Source organism: Erythrolamprus reginae, chromosome 2 (genome assembly GCF_031021105.1).
Source record: "Erythrolamprus reginae isolate rEryReg1 chromosome 2, rEryReg1.hap1, whole genome shotgun sequence".
NCBI lineage: Eukaryota > Metazoa > Chordata > Lepidosauria > Squamata > Dipsadidae > Erythrolamprus > Erythrolamprus reginae.
The window spans coordinates 71,255,991-71,274,490 of record NC_091951.1 but is presented as its reverse complement, the minus strand read 5'-3'; the positions used below and the strand labels follow the sequence as shown (position 1 = coordinate 71,274,490).

The 18,500-nt window shown below is 41.5% G+C and overlaps 1 protein-coding gene across 1 annotated transcript in view; it reads left to right on the top strand.

The window, feature by feature from the left end:
• Window positions 1–14,493, top strand: part of PLXND1 (plexin D1) — a 208,496-nt gene extending 194,003 nt beyond the window's left edge. Inside the window, exons 34-36 of the mRNA XM_070738311.1 lie at window positions 754–894; window positions 2,089–2,163; window positions 12,718–14,493. Coding sequence (XP_070594412.1) covers window positions 754–894; window positions 2,089–2,163; window positions 12,718–12,834 — 333 coding nt within the window. The 3' untranslated portion in view covers window positions 12,835–14,493. The remainder of the gene's footprint in view (window positions 1–753; window positions 895–2,088; window positions 2,164–12,717) is intronic.
• The last annotated feature ends 4,007 nt before the right edge of the window (window positions 14,494–18,500 follow it).

Genomic DNA, 18,500 nt, shown 5'->3' with positions numbered 1-18,500 from the left:
CCTTTAATTAGTCACCAATATAAATATAAATAAAAGTGAGCATATATTACGTGTAATGTTACAGCATGAGATACCCAGTGATACATGTTTTAGAAAATAATATTCTGCTAAGAAATTTAGCACTGTCCTGGAATAATGCTAAATTATATTTAAATATTCCTTTGGAAATACTGGTCAGTAAGGGACAGGCATAAGTGCACCAGAGTGCCTTCCTTCCCTTGTCCTAATATTTCTCTTTTACTAGTATCATGTATATAAATATCATATCTTTGTATACCACCAATACGTATGTGAGGAAACAAACAAATAATAAATAAATAAATTATATTTATCATGTGCTGAATCATATATTAGGAAGCTAATGCAAAGATAATTGCTCATTTCAATTACAGTGATGTTTTGAACTTGCCAGTGTATATACACTGCTCAAAAAAATAAAGGGAACACTTAAACATCACAATATAACTCCAAGTAAATCAAACTTGTGTGAAATCAAACTGTCCACTTAGGAAGCAACACTGATTGACAATCGATTTCACATGCTGTTGTGCACATTCAACTTTGTATAGAATAAAGTATTCAATGAGAATATTTCATTCATTCAGATCTAGGATGTGTTATTTGAGCTTTCTCTTTATTTTTTTGAGCAGTGTATTTATATTTTATCAGAAAATATTTTTCTTTGTTTTTTAGTAAAAACAATAATTAATCATTTAAAAAAATAATCGACTCCCTCTGGATTTTTAACTCTAGGATTCACCTACTAATAAATTACTATATGCTAAGGAGATTCCTGAATATAGAAAAATTGTACAGAAGTATTACAAACAGATCCATGATATGCCACCTCTTAGCGAACAGGAAATGAATGCCCATCTAGCAGAAGAATCCAGGGTAAGCAATCTCTTTTATAATGTATCAGTTTCATATTTGTCTCCTATAACAATTTATCCAAATCTTTCCACAAGTACAGTGGTACCTCTACCTACAAATGCCTCTACTTATGAACTTTTCCATATAAGAACCAAGTGTTCAATATTTTTTTGCCTCTTCTCAAGAACCATTTTCCACTTGCAAACCCGAGCCTCTGAAACTGTAACCGAAAAAGGCAGAGAGAAGCCTCTGTGGGGCCTCTCTAGGAATCTCCTGGGAGGAAACAGGGTCAGAAAAGGTGGGGAGAAGCCTCAGTGATGCCTCTCTAGGAATCTCCTGGAAACAGGGCCTCCACCCTCCTGTGATTTCCCCAATTGCACGCATTATTTGCTTTTACATCGATTCCTATGGGAAAAATTGCCTCTTCTTACAAACTTTTCTACTTAAGAACCTGGTCACAGAATGAATTGAGTTCGTAAGTAGAGGTACCACTGTACTTTTAATCCCATACAATCATACAGATAGTCCTTGATTTACAACAGTTCATTTTTTTATTGTTTTTCATACATAACCACTGTAGCATTACCATGTCCATGTGATCAAAATCCAGGCATTTGGCAGCTGACTCACATTCATGACGGTTGTAGCATCCCAGGGTCACATGATCACATTTTGTGACCTTCTGACAAGCAAAGCCAATGGGGAAGCCAGATTCGCTTAACAACCCCGTTATTAACATATTTCATTGAATAACTGTGTCGAGGAAAAGTCATAAAATGGGACAAAACTTCACTTAACAAATGTCTCACTTAGCAACAGAAATTTTGGGCTCCGTTGTGGTTGTAACTCAAGGACTGCCTCTATTAATTTCATGTCTAATTAAAAACAGTTTTTATATTCTAGTCAAACAGTGTCCAAGAGTATTAAGTATTATCAGGGATCCAACTAAAATTTGCTTGACAATAAATCACTAAAGAGATTTTCCTTGGCCACAATGCATTCTCATTTTTTCCCCTGTGCATTACTCATAAGTTATGTATGTCACATATTAATTAGCTGACTTTGAAAACAATCAGAGTTCAAATATGCTGATGCTGCATAGAGCACCATCCAATGCAAGTACAATTCTAACTCAACTGATTCCTGTCAAAAAGAGCCGCTGTGATTTAGTGAAAATTGAAGTAATGTTCTTTGTTTGTTTTACTCTTCATGAAGAAATATCGGAATGAGTTTAACACCAATGTTGCCATGACAGAGATTTATAAATACGCCAAGAGATACCGCAGTCAGGTGAGTCACTTCCTTCATCTGATAGGAAGAAGTTGTTTTATCTGGCAGCTTTGTAGCTTGTAGCAACCAAGGTTGAGTGTAACTATGTTTGCATAGTGAAATACGTCTGTGAAATTCTTGTGTCTTTGCAGTGATGCTTAACTAATGTACCAAAATCTGAACTTGCACTGAATTAATATTATTAATGTATAACATCATGAAGGGTATTAATCCATATCCCTTGTGATCTGGATTCAAAATATGAATCCAGATCATGAGGGAGCAACGTGTAGATCCTGATCCCTTTGAGCCCTTTCCAAACTTTTTGCAGCTTTCAGAATCAGCTTGCCATTGCAATTCCATAACATATTTAGTTATCTGAAAGGATTAGAATATTTTTGATGTAATCAAGACTCTCAACCACTCCACCCATAAGCCAACTGTAAAAACTGCAGTTTCCACAAAGAGTGGCTATCAGAGTCACATGAAAGATTTTAGTGATCCCTCGTTCTGGAGAGATTATGCATCCAATTTTGGTCAACACACTATAAAAAAGATGTTGAGACTATATAGTATTTTACGCCAGTAAAACTAGCACACTTCCAGAGGAAAGGAAAAGGAAATTGCTGCCATGGTTGCCAAATAAAAGGAGTTTTTATGCATATGCTCTGGGAATGCGTTGAAGTTCAAAAATTTTGGAAGGAAGTACAGAATGAAATTAACAATATGCTAAACATTAATTGGATAATCACGAAAGACTTAGCAACACTAGTTAAATATGGGGAATTACGAGAATTTAAAGAAATCAAAACAGCAGCTTTGGAAAGCACTCAAGCAGTAGTGGTATTAGGGTGGAAGGATAGCAATAAATGGACAATCCAGAATTGGTACTGATACATGGTGGACCACATCCACTTCGAAATTATGGAAATAAGATTAAATAACTTTGATGAAAATAAATTGGAGAAGCTGATGGCACGATGGAATAAAGTGAAAAATTATATCTTAAGTAGAATTTATGACGACAATGCGAAAAATAAATTACAATCACTTTTTGTATGTAAAGAAATGTAAACCAGAGCCAAGGAAGAAATTGAAACTTATTGCAAATAATTTAACCCCCTAAATGGTGGTGGGGTTTATTGGTGTTGGGCACTTTTTCTTTAAGTAATTTTTATTTTTGTTTGTTGTAATAAAAATTTAATGTAATTTTTTTTTTTTTTTTTAAGAGACTATAGAAAGATTGCAGGGAAGAGCAACCAAGAGAATTAGGGGACAGGAGGCTAAAACATATGATGAATGGTTGCAGGAACTGGGCATGGATAGTCTAGCAAAGAGAAGCACCAGGGGAGACATGATAGCAGTGTTCCAATATTTGAGGGGTGGCCACAGAGAGGAGGTGTCAACCTATTTTCCAAAGTACCCAAAGGAATAATGGATGGAAACTGAACAAGGAGAGACTCAACCTGGAAATAAAGAGAAACTTTCTAACAATCAACCAATGAAACAGCTTGCCTTCAGAGGTCGTGGGAGCTTCATCACTTGAAAGCTTTCAAGAAGAGATCGGACTGCCATCTGTCAGAAATGGTTAGGAACTGCTTGGTTGGACTAGATGACCTACAAGGTCCCTTCCATCTCTGTTAATCTGTAATGCCAGCTATGATCCAGAATCCAGCACCATTCTTCTTGGAAAAGCTATGTTGCTAGAAGCCGACAAGATGTTTAGCTCACCATGATGCTTACAGAAAGCATCCAATTTCATTATGCAATTAATTTCTCAGATATTTGTTACTGAGTTTCCTTCTTTGGCCTGGTTTACTTTTTTTATTGCCCCTATTAGTCCCAAATGCATCCTTTTTTGTTTATTTGGCCTTTGGCAAACCAATGATAATGTTACCCAAGCCCAAATTATACTCTTCCATGTTCCATTTGCATAATCAGTAGATTTGAAAATTGCTAATAACTCAAATTATTTATTGCTTCTAATGATGAGATCGATTTATATAGTAAAATATTAGCTCTAGAATAAAAGAAGCCACAAAATGCAGATCTTGCATGGGTTTTCAGTTTTAAGAATGATTATGTCATTTTAGTAAAAAAAAAAATCCACATCTTAGTTTCTTTTCATATAAACATATCCAATATTCCCTTCCTCTCACTCCCCACACAACTGCTACCTCTCAGATTTTTTTTACAGAAAATCTTTTAAAATACCATGAAAATAATATGCACAAACTGAAAAACACAGAATGGAATTAGTGTTATTTTTATTACCTGAAAACACCTGTTGGTGGGTAAATCTGAAAAATATTACACATAATTTTAGAGCACTGTTATCTAAGCCCAGCTGCTCTTAACATTCTGTGTAAAAATGCATTTTTGTACCGGGTTCAATTGGGTGGCTTGTAGTTTTTGAGTTGTTGCAGTCTATCACTTTGCCATAAGAATGAAAAATTCTCATTCTGCTACACTAAGAGTACTTCCCTATGCAGCCCTCCTCGGTTATTAAGTCCAATAAGACTTATTCCCATGCAAATACAGTACAGTGTTTAAGAAGTCAAATGGACCTCAGTTGACAGCTCTTCTTTCTTTGGCTCAATGCAATGCATCCAAGCTTTATTAAGCTACAGTTTCTATTAGAAATAATTTGGGACATCACACATTGCAGTTTAACAACATTAGGTATCCAGTCAGTATCGACCAGGGGTAGCTTCCACTTAGGTACCTTCTCCACCCACTTGCATCACAACATTTCATGCACATAATCCCTCGTGCAATTCTGCTTCCGCACATGCTCAGTAGGTAATCAGCCCAAAACACAGCTGAGCAAAGAAATAAAAGTAAGTATAAATCCAGTGGTGGGCAGATGGGCTCTTTTTCAAGCAGCAGCAGAAAAAGCAGAGGAAAAAATTTCCAAACAGTAAAAAAAAATCCCCAAAATTGGCAGCATCCATGGACAGGAATTGACCAAACCACATCCATGATGCCACCATGAAGTCACCAGCGAGTCGCTACCAGTTCGGGCAAGGACCACAAACCTGACTGGCACTAAACACAGCTTCAGAGGATGCTTTGAAACAGAACAGCAAAGGCTGGAAGGGACAGAGGTCATCTAGTCCAACCCCCTGCTCTCTGGTAAAATGGACTGCTAAATTGGCCACACCCACCCAGTTACATGACAACCTGGCTACATGGCCAATGGCCATGCCTACTTGAAGCCACACTCACCTGACCTCCGAGCCACACCCACAAAATAAGCCACACCTACAGAACCAATGCAGAAAGGATCACATTTCTCTCCTGCCTAGATTTCAGGGAAATGCCAAGCTCACATAATACAGCCATCTCCCAAGTCACTGGGAAAAACAGCCTGCCCCCTGTTCTGTCGGGCTCTCTGGTAGAATCTTCCCAAAAATTCACAGGTACAAATTTCAGACACACACACGTTTGAAAATTCAAAACAATGTTCTTTATAATGAAAATTCACTTAAACCAAGACCTCTTTTGGTATAGCAAAGAGCACTCGTCTCCAAACAAACTGGTAATTTGTACAAGTCCCTTATCAGTTCTGTGATACTTAGCTTGCAGCTGTGAGGCAATTCACAGTCCTTCTTCTTTCACAAAGTGAAACACACTTTGCTCTGGTTTAGTTTCAAAGCGGGGAAAAATCAGCACACAAAAAGTCAAAGTCAGTAAAGCAGTCACGAAACACAACGATCAGATAATCCTCCACAATGGCCAAACCCACAGGCTGCTCTTTATAGCAGCCTCACTAATTACCACAGCCCCACCCAACCACAGGTGGCCTCATTTTCTTTTATAATAATCTCTCAGTTGTTGTTGCCTATGCATCGCTCTCCGCATGCGTGGCTGTATCATTATCTCTTGTTCTGAATCCAAGGAGGAGCTAGATAATTGATCTCCTTCTGAGCTGTCTGCCACACTCTCCTCCTCCCTGTCACTCATGGCTTCTTGGTCAGAGGAGCCTTCATCAGCAGATTCCACCGGGGGCAAAACAGGCCGGCAGCATGTGGATGTCTCCCCCACATCCACAGTCCTTGGGGCAGGAGCTGGGCCAGAGCTAACCACAACACCCCCATTCACTGTGGAATTTTCACCATCTCAAATAGGAAACTAGAATATTTCTGGCTTGGGCTACATTGCCACAAAAGTAACATTAAAAAGGAAGAAGAAGGGGTGGGGTTCTTCCAGTAGTAATGTCAGAGGCTTTTGTGATAGTTCCCTTACTTATAAATAAGGAAGTATAAAATAATATTTATTCTGTACTAATACTAAAAGATAGCCATGGGTATTCAAGCAGCAAAAATGTGAAGCCAAGCCACCAGACTTCCCCACTGGAGGTTTGTTCCCTGGTGGATAGTGTCTCTGGAAGAGAAAGCCTCTCTGTCATTCTTCATCCCATCAGTATTCTGAATGCCTTTTATGTCCTAGAATATAAATCAAAAAAGTTTGTAATTCATCATAGCTAAAGCAATTATTCTTTATAATTAAAGAGACAAGCAGCTACACTATCAATAATGATTTTCTACAATAATCCTTCTTCTCCTGACATTGCTGTTTTATTGTAATGGCTGTGAGAATAACCTTGGGGAATGAAAAGAAGAGGCCATAGATAAGACAAGATAAGACCAAACAAGACAAGAGATTCGGTTTCCTATCTGGTCTATCTCATTTATCTTGCCATACGCTGTTGCAACTATATTTGCTTCTGAGTAAAAATACTTAATATTTGAGCTATAAGACCCATTCTCCAATGCACTTGCAAGGAGAGTCCAGGATGGGTAGTTCTCAATCTGATTGGTCGGGACTGAGTTTAATTTTAATATTAGGCAGGCACCGCCCCCCTTAGCCCTCCAGTCTAAAAACTCAGTCGCAGTAAAGGGACTTAGAGTTAGTTTTCTCTTCAATAAATATGTATTTATTGTGTTTTTTATATGTATTAATTCTTCTTTTTCTTTTTTTCTTCTTGCAGGTGCAGTTGGGGGAAAGTTTTCCTCACGCAGCCCTGGATTTAAAACCTCCAGTGGGTTTCATCCAGGGACTTGCTGCTCCTCCTTGGCAAGCCGGTTTTTTGGAGTGAGCACCCGGGGAGACTACCTCCGAGGTAGACCCCGGAGGAGAGGAAGAGGTTGACGCCTCGGGAGGGTCCGCCCCGCCCGTTGCGAACATACCTGGGATCGCTGATATGCCTAGGGAGGCTATGCAGCAGGGGACTGGCTCCGCGCCCCCCCCCCTCGCCCCCTCGACATCAACAGGATGAATGGAGGCCGATTGGCAGATAAATACCGGCGGCAGGGGAAGTATCGGCTGAAGCCGTTTTCCCCCAGGCGTTTAGAAAGAGCCAAAGGATGGGCTGGTCGGAGAAACTTCCCGCCCGCCTCCTGGGTAATGTCGCGCCGGCCATCTTGAGAGCCCGAAATTGAACGGGCAGGCCGGTTCGCGCTCGGCGAGCGTCTCTGGTTGCCAGGACAACGGTCCGGCGGCCATGTTTTATGACGCAATTTTCGCCGGAACGCCTTAATCATTCCTCAATTGGCGCCAAGTGCCTCCTCTTCCCGGGGCACGCAGGCGCAGTAGCCAACCGAGCAGTTGCAATTGGCGGTCTTTATTGCTAGCGTTTGCGAAGCACTACGATTCCGATCGGCGATTTCTGTGAGTAAATTGAGGAAGCGCTTTTATACTATGGCTGACCAGTCAATTCCGGCCGGGGAGGAGGCCAGCGTCACCAGGCCTACCACCCCCAAGATAAAGCCTCAGAAGCAGAAATCCTCGCAGGGGGCAGCTCTTAGAGAGGCTGAGAAGCGCATTAAAGCGCTAGAGAAGCAGTTGGAATCTTCCCAGAGGGCTGGGGGCCCACCATCTATGTCTGCCCAGCCCCTTATTACCATCCCTCCGCCGGTCTCCCCCGTTTTTGCTCCAGGGGTTGCAGGCTCGGCATCTGAGAGGGATTGGTCACCGGAGAGGCCCTTCCAACCCTCTCCCTCTTCTAGGCCCGAGGCATCCACATTTGCAAGACAAGCAGCATGGCATTCCTCCTACTCTGCTCAACAGCCAATCCTTCCTCGCTGTGGTCAGACACAAACAGCCACTTTCACCCCTACGGCTGCTGGATTACGCACGGCACAGGATGCCTGGCAGAGTATGCCCCAGGCCTTACAGGACCTCGTTGTCAGTGCCTATACGCAGGGTCAAGCAAGCGTGGCTCAGCAACAGCCACCACCTGCGGGCTCTATTCCATCGAGATTCAGGGACCCCTGGCTGGCTCCAGTTTCTCCTTCCGGCTTGGACCCCAGGGATGAGGATGAATTTTCCAGAGATGACTTCAGCGAGGCGGAGGACGAGCTCTCTGGCGATGACCAACCACCGGAGCTTCCGGCTTTACCTGGCCTTTTCAAATCCGCTCTTTTCAAGGTCCTGTTGAACAAGGCCAAGATGACCATTGACCAGGCGGGCGAAGGAGGTCAAGGTGTTCCTTCGGCACCAGGTCAGCCTTCAGGGGGCCTCTTCGTGTTCCCAAAGCAGGAGACGGTTAACGTACCTTCTTCTCATTTGTTTCTGGAGACTGTGCAACGGCCATGGGAGAGCCCTGCAACGGGGCAGGGCCCGTCCAACCTGGACAGACGTTTTTACACCTTTGACCAGGCTATGGAGGACCTTCTGGAGTTGCCTACCGTGGACAAGCCGGTCACCAGCCTGGTCTCCAATGCCCTTGTCCCTTCGGAATCTCAGGAGGGGCTAAGGGCCGAGGACAAAAGGGCGGACAATGTTGTTCGCAGAACCCATCAAATGGCGTCTTGGGCCGTAAGGGCAGCCTCGGCAGCCTCCTTCTTTAATCGGGCTACGCTCCTCTGGATTAAAGACATCCAGTCCAGAGTTGATCCACAGGATGCGAGAATGCGCCAGGACCTGAATAAGTTGTTAGCGGCCACTGAATTTTCCGCGGACGCAACAGTCAATGCCGCTAAGTTCGCCGCCAGAGCGATGGCCTCGTCGGTCGCCTCCCGCAGACTCATCTGGCTCCGGAATTGCCGTTCCAGAGAAGGAAGGTCAGTCACTCACACCTACGGGTGCGTCTAGACTCCGGGGTTCGACGGTCCTTACGGTGGTGGGTATCCCCAGCCCTAGCAAGGGGGTCCCCCTTTCTGGAACGATACCCTCTCACGATGACAACAGACGCCAGTCTGACGGGCTGGGGGGCCCATCTTTCTTCAAATTTGGCCCAGGGCCTCTGGGATCCATCGGACCTGAGAAAAGTCAACATCAATTTCCTGGAATTGAAGGCAGTTTCCCTAGCTCTCCTGAGTTTCGCAGACCTGATAAGGGGTCAGCACGTCCTAGTCCGAACCGACAACGTCTCTACCCGGTCTCACATCAACAGACAGGGGGGGACTCGGTCTCGACGACTGATGAGGGAAGCGGAGGTCCTGCTCAGTTGGGCGGAAGTCAATCTAGCTTCCCTGTCCGCGGAACACATTTCAGGGGTGGAGAACGTGTGCGCGGACTGGCTGAGCCGGGAGACCTTGGACCCAGGGGAGTGGATGCTGGACCACACAATTTTTCTGGACATTGTACGCAGGTTTGGGAATCCAATCCTAGACCTGTTCGCTACCCACAACAACTCTCAACTCCCACGCTTCTTCTCCCGCTTCCCGTCACTGGGTGCGGAAGGGGTAGACGCCCTTCGGCTACAGTGGCCACCAGGACTTCTGTACGCATTTCCGCCAACCTCCATCCTTCCCAGGGTAATCCGGAAGATTCTGGAGCAACGGGCGGAGGTGCTGCTGCTGGCGCCCTACTGGCCGCGCCGCAATTGGTTTGCGGACTTGATGCAACTGTCAGCGTCTCCCCCCTGGAGGATTCCGGACTGCAGGATATCTCTCTCTCAGGGCTCGATCTCCCACCCAGAGCCTCAATGGTGGCAGTTGACCGTGTGGAGATTGAGCGGCAACACCTAGAACGTCATAACCTACCAGAGTCAGTTATCAATACTATTCAGGCCGCGCGCAGGCCTTCGACAAGACGAATCTACCAGACAACCTGGGCTTCCTTTTCCAGGTTCTGTGAGGAGCGGGAGGTGGACCCACAAAAAGCTTCCCCTCCCTTGGTCTTAAGTTTTCTTCAATTGGGCCTAGAAAAAGGACTAGCGCCCAACACCTTACGTCGTCATGTGGCCGCCTTATCCACAATCATAGGCGGAGATGGTTACAGGTCCCTCGCCAGACACCCTTGGATTAGGGACTTCTTGAAAGGGGCCGCCAACATCAGGCCACCACCAATTCATCGCTTCCCATCCTGGGACTTGTCGTTGGTGCTTCATGCCTTAACGGGGCCTCCATTTGAGCCGTTTCGCCATATATCGCTCCGTTTGTTAACAATCAAGACTGCCTTCCTGGTGGCGATCACATCTGCCAGGAGGGTCTCTGAAATTGCAGCCTTTTCTACTAGGGAGGACCTTTGTAGATTTCACCCTGACAGAGTAGTATTAAGATTGGACCCAGCCTTTCTCCCTAAGATCAACTCTACCTTCCACAGGGCGCAGGAGATTGTGTTGCCTGACTTCTGTAGCCATGGGACTCATCCTTCGGAACTGCGGTGGCATAAGCTCGATGTGAGACGAGCTTTGAAGATTTATATCCGCAGGACCCAGGGATTCAGGATTTCGGAGGCCTTATTCATCTCCTTTGCATCTAGGTCCTTGGGCTCTAGGGTCTCGTCTAGGACGATAAGCCGTTGGTTGTGTGACTGCATCAGGGAGGCTTACCGATCTAAAGGATCACCTGTTCCACAGGGACTTACCGGACATTCCACACGCAGTACGGCTACGACAGCGGCCTGGAGGACCCAGGCCTCTCTAGAGGACATTTGTAGGGCAGCCACTTGGGCGGCTCCGTCTTCATTCATCAGACACTATCGAATTGACTCGTTTGCTTCTGCGGAAGCAGCCTTTGGGAGGAGGGTGTTACAACGGGTGGTTTCCTTCTCAGAGCCCCCGGTCCGTCCTTCTCCCTCCCTTAGTTAATATCTTGGGTATATCCCATCCTGGACTCTCCTTGCAAGTGCATTGGAGAAGGACCGTTGAAACTTACCTGAACGGTCTTCTCGATGCACTGCAAGGAGAGTCCAGACCCGCCCGAATCCGGGACCGGGGTCACCTTGGAAGGTGGGGAGTTTCTGGTTGTTTGGACGTTTTTTGATTACCTGAGGGTTTAATAAATAAGTTTGTTAGCTTTACTGCTCCTTCGTTTCCTTTAGACTGGAGGGCTAAGGGGGGCGGTGCCTGCCTAATATTAAAATTAAACTCAGTCCCGACCAATCAGATTGAGAACTACCCATCCTGGACTCTCCTTGCAGTGCATCGAGAAGACCGTTCAGGTAAGTTTCAACGGTCCTATGGGTCTGTGAGTGTCTGATTTCTAGTCGATTTCACAAGCACATCAGACTATCCAAACTATCCAACTAGAAATCAGACACTCACAGACCTATATGGGTCTTATAGCTCAAATATTAAGTATTTTTACTCAGAAGCAAATATAGTTGCAACAGCGTATGGCAAGATAAATGAGATAGACCAGATAGGAAACCGAATTTCACAATTTTGATTTTTCTGTTGTGGACTCTATAAGTAACAAAAAGCCTCAATGTCCTTCAACAACGTTTGTTTCTTTGTTACCTCTTTGCCATATTTTTATTTTGCTGCTTTAGAATTATAAATAAAGGAACATAGTGGAATCCCCTAATTAGGTAGCTGTCTTGTCAGGAACAGAAGGATGAAGTTATCTCACTCCAGAAGAGAAAGAAATTTCATGAAGTAGTTCATTCTGGGTGGGTTGAAAGTACAATGGTGGAACAAGTTGAAAATGCAAAGTACGGGCTAAAATAAAATATAAGAAAAAGTAAATCACAATAAAGAAAGCAAAAGCAATTGAGAGAACTTGCGCTGAGGGATGTAATTTGTAATCCTGAAATGCAAGTCAAATTGCAGAATAAGGACTCTTATTCCAATAGATCATTCATCTTTGCTAAGGAGTATTCCTCTTTTTTCAACTCTTACCTGCAACAGTGCAGACATTGCAAGATGCAAAATCTTAAATAGTTTTCCTTCAATTAAAAAAAAGGAGGAATAAGCACTGGAATAACATAGGAGGGTTTCAAGCAAATGGTTACCCAGAATCGTTGAAAAGCATTATCCATTCTTATAGACCACTGCTTCCAAAATGTGTAATGGCTATGGTTGCTGGAGAGTCCTGAGAATTAAAAATTGCAGGTGTGGAAATTGCCACTGTTGAAAAATATAAGTATAAATAATGATAGCAACAAGGAAATACAACAGTTAGCAATGTAGAAAAATGCTACTAATAGATGGGTAGAAATCAGATTAAACAGGTGGATGATTTAAGAACTCGAATGACATACATTGAGTGGACCTAAAGCAAGCTCTAGTCTTGACACACTTTCCCAGAGAAAAAGTAATGAATGAATGAATGAACGAATGAATGAATGAATGAATAAATAAATAAATCTCATGTTTGTTTGTTTAATTCCTTGTTTCCTCAGATAGTGAATGCGTTGGACTCCAACTCTACTACAAGACGCACTCAGCTGCAGCACAAATTTGAGCAAGTTATTGCACTTATGGAAGACAATATTTATGAGTGCTGCAGTGAAGCATAGGTATCAACCTGAACTTTCTTGCTGTGTTTAGAAGTGACCTTCTCTGCAGTGCACTGTCCTTTAAGAAACACCCTATCTAAGTCATTGTTTGTCAATAAGTTCCCCACTGTATGTATATGATGATTAAGAAACCAACTTGATAGCAGATCTGCCCCATCTTACACCATCTGGAGAGGTGTCCACAAAACAGCTTGAAATTTACTGTAGGATCTGCACTGTATGGCTCCCATAACTTATTTGCCCTCCTGCTCATCTTCAAAAACGGCCATCTTTTACTTCATTCATTTTCCCAGAGAAAATCTTTGTGCACCAAAGGATATGGAGATAATGCTAAGATTGTTGAGAGAACAAGCAGCAACAACTCAGGGAATAATGAATGAAGGTTTCAAAAGGATCTCAGATCCACAAAGGAATTCTCTGTAAACAGTGCCCCTCTTTCTTCTGTGTACTTTAAATATCAGGGAATCCATTTACTGTACACAGTTTGCTGCATTATATGTATTTTGTGCCTTTTATTTTTGTACTGTATGTGTAACATAGCCACACCATCCTCCAACATTGGAAAGAGGTGGAGATTACATAGGCTCCACAATGCAGTTCCTTACCGAATAGACATGGCATGTGAAAGCACTTTAATTCATCACAAAAATGGCTGTTACCTTGCTGAAGGGATCGTTCTTGCATCACAGACAAGAGTCCGAAAACAACCAATCAGTGCAGCTGCTCCCACTTCTCCAAATGTTCCTGTAGGTTGATTTGCACTTGGCAAATTCTCGGACTGCTTGAGGAATAATTTTTCCTAGAAGGAAAAGTATTACCTATGCTGCAGGGTCAAAGGAATGTGCTTTCTTCCCTTATTCTGCCCCTGTTAGTTCAAAGGGTATATATAGGGCTGACCTCTCAGCTCAGCTTAAACCCAAAGTTCATAACAGTTGGTTTAACGTAAGGCCACTGTTAATTTTCACTAGAACAAACACAATGGTATGTATTTCCGTTCCAGTTGCTATCTAAGGGAACCTTTTTTGTGCATTTGCCAGCATCATTACCGAGTCTCGTGTGTTACTATCTTTGATGCCTGAAATGTTCCCTTTATCCTTACATTGTCCTCTCTGTTGTGAAGGAGAGAATATCAGTAGTTCTAGTACTCTCAAAATTCCCCTTTGGTACCTTAGGTAGTTGCCTTCAGGCAATAGATGTTTTGTATAAGAAGATGAAAACTCATCACAAACACTGGCGCCGACACACGCCCTTGACAATGCCAAGCTCATGAACTGCCAAATAATGCTCAAAGCATACCACACTACCTCACCAAACACAAGGGAGGAGTTGCCACAGTTTTGAGGCTGAGTTGATTGTGGGGTGAATTTCATTTTTTTTTAATCAAAATCTTGTCCTTGACAGTTACCTTATTTCGGATATAACTTTCCAAAATGCCTAGTGTTAGTATATTATTTGAGGAACTGATATGTCACGATGGATTTTATATATTGCTATATTGAAATACAGATTTTATCTGGGACAAAAATAAGGAGGAATATGGAAGACCTGAAAACAGAACTTCAAAAAGTTACACTCACTGAAAAAATGTACATGTTATTTGCCAAGAGATTGGTTGTGGAAGAGAAATTTAAGAATGTAGCTGGGCTACATTTAACTTGACAGAAGTTGTTTGTTTCCTTCAAAATTATTATTATTTTTTAATTGTGAGGAGCTGCCCAGTTACACACGTACTTCAGGAAAACTCAGGAATGGGAGTGGGGGGGGGGATCCTATTCTGATAGAGGGGGAGAAATGGATTAAAATAGAAGCCAATTTAACAAATGTGCTAGTTTTGTCTCTGCAGGAAGCTGTAATTTTGGCATCAACAGCTTAGGTCCTACATAGAATTGGATGAGCAGAAAGCTAATATGTAGAGCTAATATGACTGATCTTTCTCTTCTCTCCCCCCCCCCCCCCTCGGAAGGTCCTATCCTGGGTATGACTAGAGGTAGTTGTGGGTGTTCCAAGCTGTGTGCTTGGTACACAAGTGTGATGGCCTGTGCTTTGTTATTTAATTCTTTGTTCAAATATTTGCTTCAGTCATTGAAAAGAAATAAGTTGTCTGCAAGGTGGAAATTGAGGGGAGCCCAACTTTATTGTAATATATATATATATAAATATATATTATAACTTTGTCAAGTTATTTGTAAGTGTTTTTCCCCTTTACCTGGTGTTTAATGGAAGTGGCAAAATCCTTCAGGTGATGGGGGATATCTTTGTAATAAAACAAGTTGATCAAATTTGTGTAGTAGTTTGTCCAAATTCCCTACCTTTTAGACAATTAAAATAACTAGCACAAAGTTTGTCAAACTGTAAAAGCCACTAAAATAGTCCCATCTGGGCAAAGTTTAGGCTTGTGGGATTTATGACTCTGAGATTCACAAAGATGAATTAAGCCTAAAATCATAAAACTAAAATAAGGACATTGTTTATCAGTATTCATATTTGTAGGAATCCTGACATTATTCATTCTTTAGCATTGTTATTCCATATTTCCTCCATTAGGATAATCTACTAAAAAATAGAGGAGCTTCCTCTGTCCAACAAAAGGAATAGCTCGCATACATTAGAGCAGTTTTTTTTTTAAATAGTTTGCCTTTCAGACCATGTATATAACAACAGAAAACCAGAAACTGCACTTGAAATTTGGAGAAACAGTAACATCCAATGACCACAATTACATCATGCAGTTTGGTTAATAGCATTATGATTGTCATAGTTTTTTCTGATTTCTTTGGCAGGTGGTGTAGAGCTTTGTTGTTGTTTTTTAACTGTGATGGCCTTATTTTATCATGATTTGGTGGTATTTTTCACTACAAAATGATATGAAATGATATGAAAAGAGACCAAACAGGTTGTACATCCCTACCTTGAATAGCCTAATTAACAAAAAGGCTCACTTGGCATTACAGAGAGGTTGGGAACAAACATCTGGAAAACTTGGATTCATGATTTTAAAAAATCCTGGGGCTCTTACAAGACGTGCTGATGCATTCATTTATGACAAAAATTGAAAAATAATTCCTTCCCTAGGGTGAGTTAAACTTCAGATAAATAGCATCCAGCAAGCTGCCTGTCATATGCACAATATCTGCAGAGGAGTTTTTCTCTGACATCCAATAAACCTGTGAGCAGATGCCCACACAATGACCTTTTAGCTCTACAGAAATAAATACCCCAGACAACTTTAGGGGGTCAATGGCTTTTTCATGAAAAGAATGAAATACAATGCATGTTTTCTAAATATGGAGTACTGTATACCGACAAGCTGTACGGTAGAGTGTTCAATGTCCAAGATACTTTGGAAGATATTATCTATTTAACAAAAGCCTCTACAATTGGAAGATGAAACTATATCAACACTCTGCTCATTGGTAAGTTGGAAGACTAAAGGAACTGATGGAATACTCACTGAAATACAGCAAGCAAGAGAAAACCTGTCAAGATTCTAACTGAGGTAGGACAGCAAATCTGGAGAATGAAATTATGGCCAACCAGTCAGAAGAAATGAATGTACATTCCAATTCCAAGGAAGAGACTGAACAGAGTGTGCAAAGTATCTTACAATATCTTTAGTTTCACACACAGTTACACAATGACAACATATCCTGTGGTTTTTGCACACTGTATCCTCAACATGATAGGTTCTCCAATGCAATAAATATTAAATGAAAAATGAGCTGATTAATTACCTGACGATGAAGTACCCATTTCCAATCTTACATGAATACCTGTTTCAGCCAGTCCATCAGATCATCAACAATCCCTATCAGAAAGTTGACTCTGATTGATTCTGGCCATAATGCTGAGATTATTGTCATACACTGAGGTGTTTAAAATTATCCCACATGTGTCCTTTTAAATTTGCCTTGGTTGAAGTGTTCACTTTACCAGAATGGAGTAGACATGAATGATTTTTGAATGCTAATATCTAAGAGTTTTAATAAATACAAAATTCTCCTATCTGTTGGTTTGTAACCTTAAATTGTATGAAATGGTGCATCATAAAGAAAAAAAGGTTGAACCAATGTACTTTAAATGAACGAATGTATAGAATGCCAGAACCCATCAGTTCCGTGTAGCCATTTCAGCAGCACCTTACTCAGAGCTGCCAGGGTCAGCTGCAATCATCTGACCATTTTGCCCCTAGGAGGGTTTTTAAGGGGGGATTATTTTTAATGATGTTTAATTATTAAGATTCATTTTTTGTAATGTTTAATTGTTAAGAGGGGATGAGAAAATAGACTAAATGGATCTTGGCTTATTAATAAGGAGATCAGAAGATTTAGATATGAGTTTATAGAAAATTGGTGAAATAAGGGATGAAGGTTATACTTATTATTTAACAGACGATGAATGAAGCCATCTTTGACCTTTTTTCAAAAACTAAGAAAAATGCAAATTTGATTTTGAGATTTGATGATTAGAATTAAATGGGATTACAGAAGTAATGTAGACTTTTGTTGATATTAAAATAAGATGAAAGTGGTTTTTTTTATCTATGTATTGGCTGCATAGCTAGAGGTATAACAAGCAGGAAAAGGGAGATTGTGATCCCCTTATATAAAGCGCTGGTGAGACCACATTTGGAATACTGTGTTCAGTTCTGGAGACCTCATCTACAAAAAGATATTGACAAAATTGAACGGGTCCAAAGATGGGCTACAAGAATGGTGGAAGGTCTTAAGCATACAACGTATCAGGAAAGACTTAATGAACTCAATCTGTATAGTCTGGAGGACAGAAGGAAAAGGGGGGACATGATCGAAACATTGAAATATGTTAAAGGGTTAAATAAGGTTCAGGAGGGAAGTGTTTTTAATAGGAAAGTGAACACAAGAACAAGGGGACACAATCTGAAGTTAGTTGGGGGAAAGATCGAAAGCAACGTGAGGAAATATTATTTCACTGAAAGAGTAGTAGATCCTTGGAACAAACTTCTAGCAGATGTGTTGATAAATCCACAGTAACTGAATTTAAACATGCCTGGGATAAACATATATCCATCCTAAGATAAAACACAGGAAATAGTATAAGGGCAGACTAGATGGACCATGAGGTCTTTTTCTGCCGTCAGTCTTCTATGTTTCTATGTTTCTATGTAGCAAAAAGCATCAGAAGCCATTTTTTTCTTCACTTTTTCCCATTTTCTTTTTCTTTTTTTGCACTTCTGCTTCTTGTTTGATGCTTTACTTTTTTTATATTTTCCTTTTTGCTTACTGTTACGTTTTGTTATGTTATGTTTTCAAAATTTACTGTAATAGAATCATATTTTTAAAATGGTATGGTGTAAATGGTATGGTGTCGATTTTGATGACACTATACTTTTAATAAAAACATGTTAGCCAGTTAAACAATCACACTAAAAAGTGTTAGCTGATCTGATATTAACACAGATGCTTTGTCTTATTTTGCATCTGGTCATTCTAAGATAGAGCCTTATAGAAACAGACAAATTGGTCAGAACAGAATAACAGAGTTGAAAGGCACCTTGGAGGTCTTCTAGTCCAAATCACTGCTCAAACAGAAGGCCCTATACCATTTTAGACAAATGGTTGTCCAATTTCTTCTTTAAAACCTCCAGTGTTTGAGCACTCACAATTTCTGGAGGCAAGTTGTTCCATTGA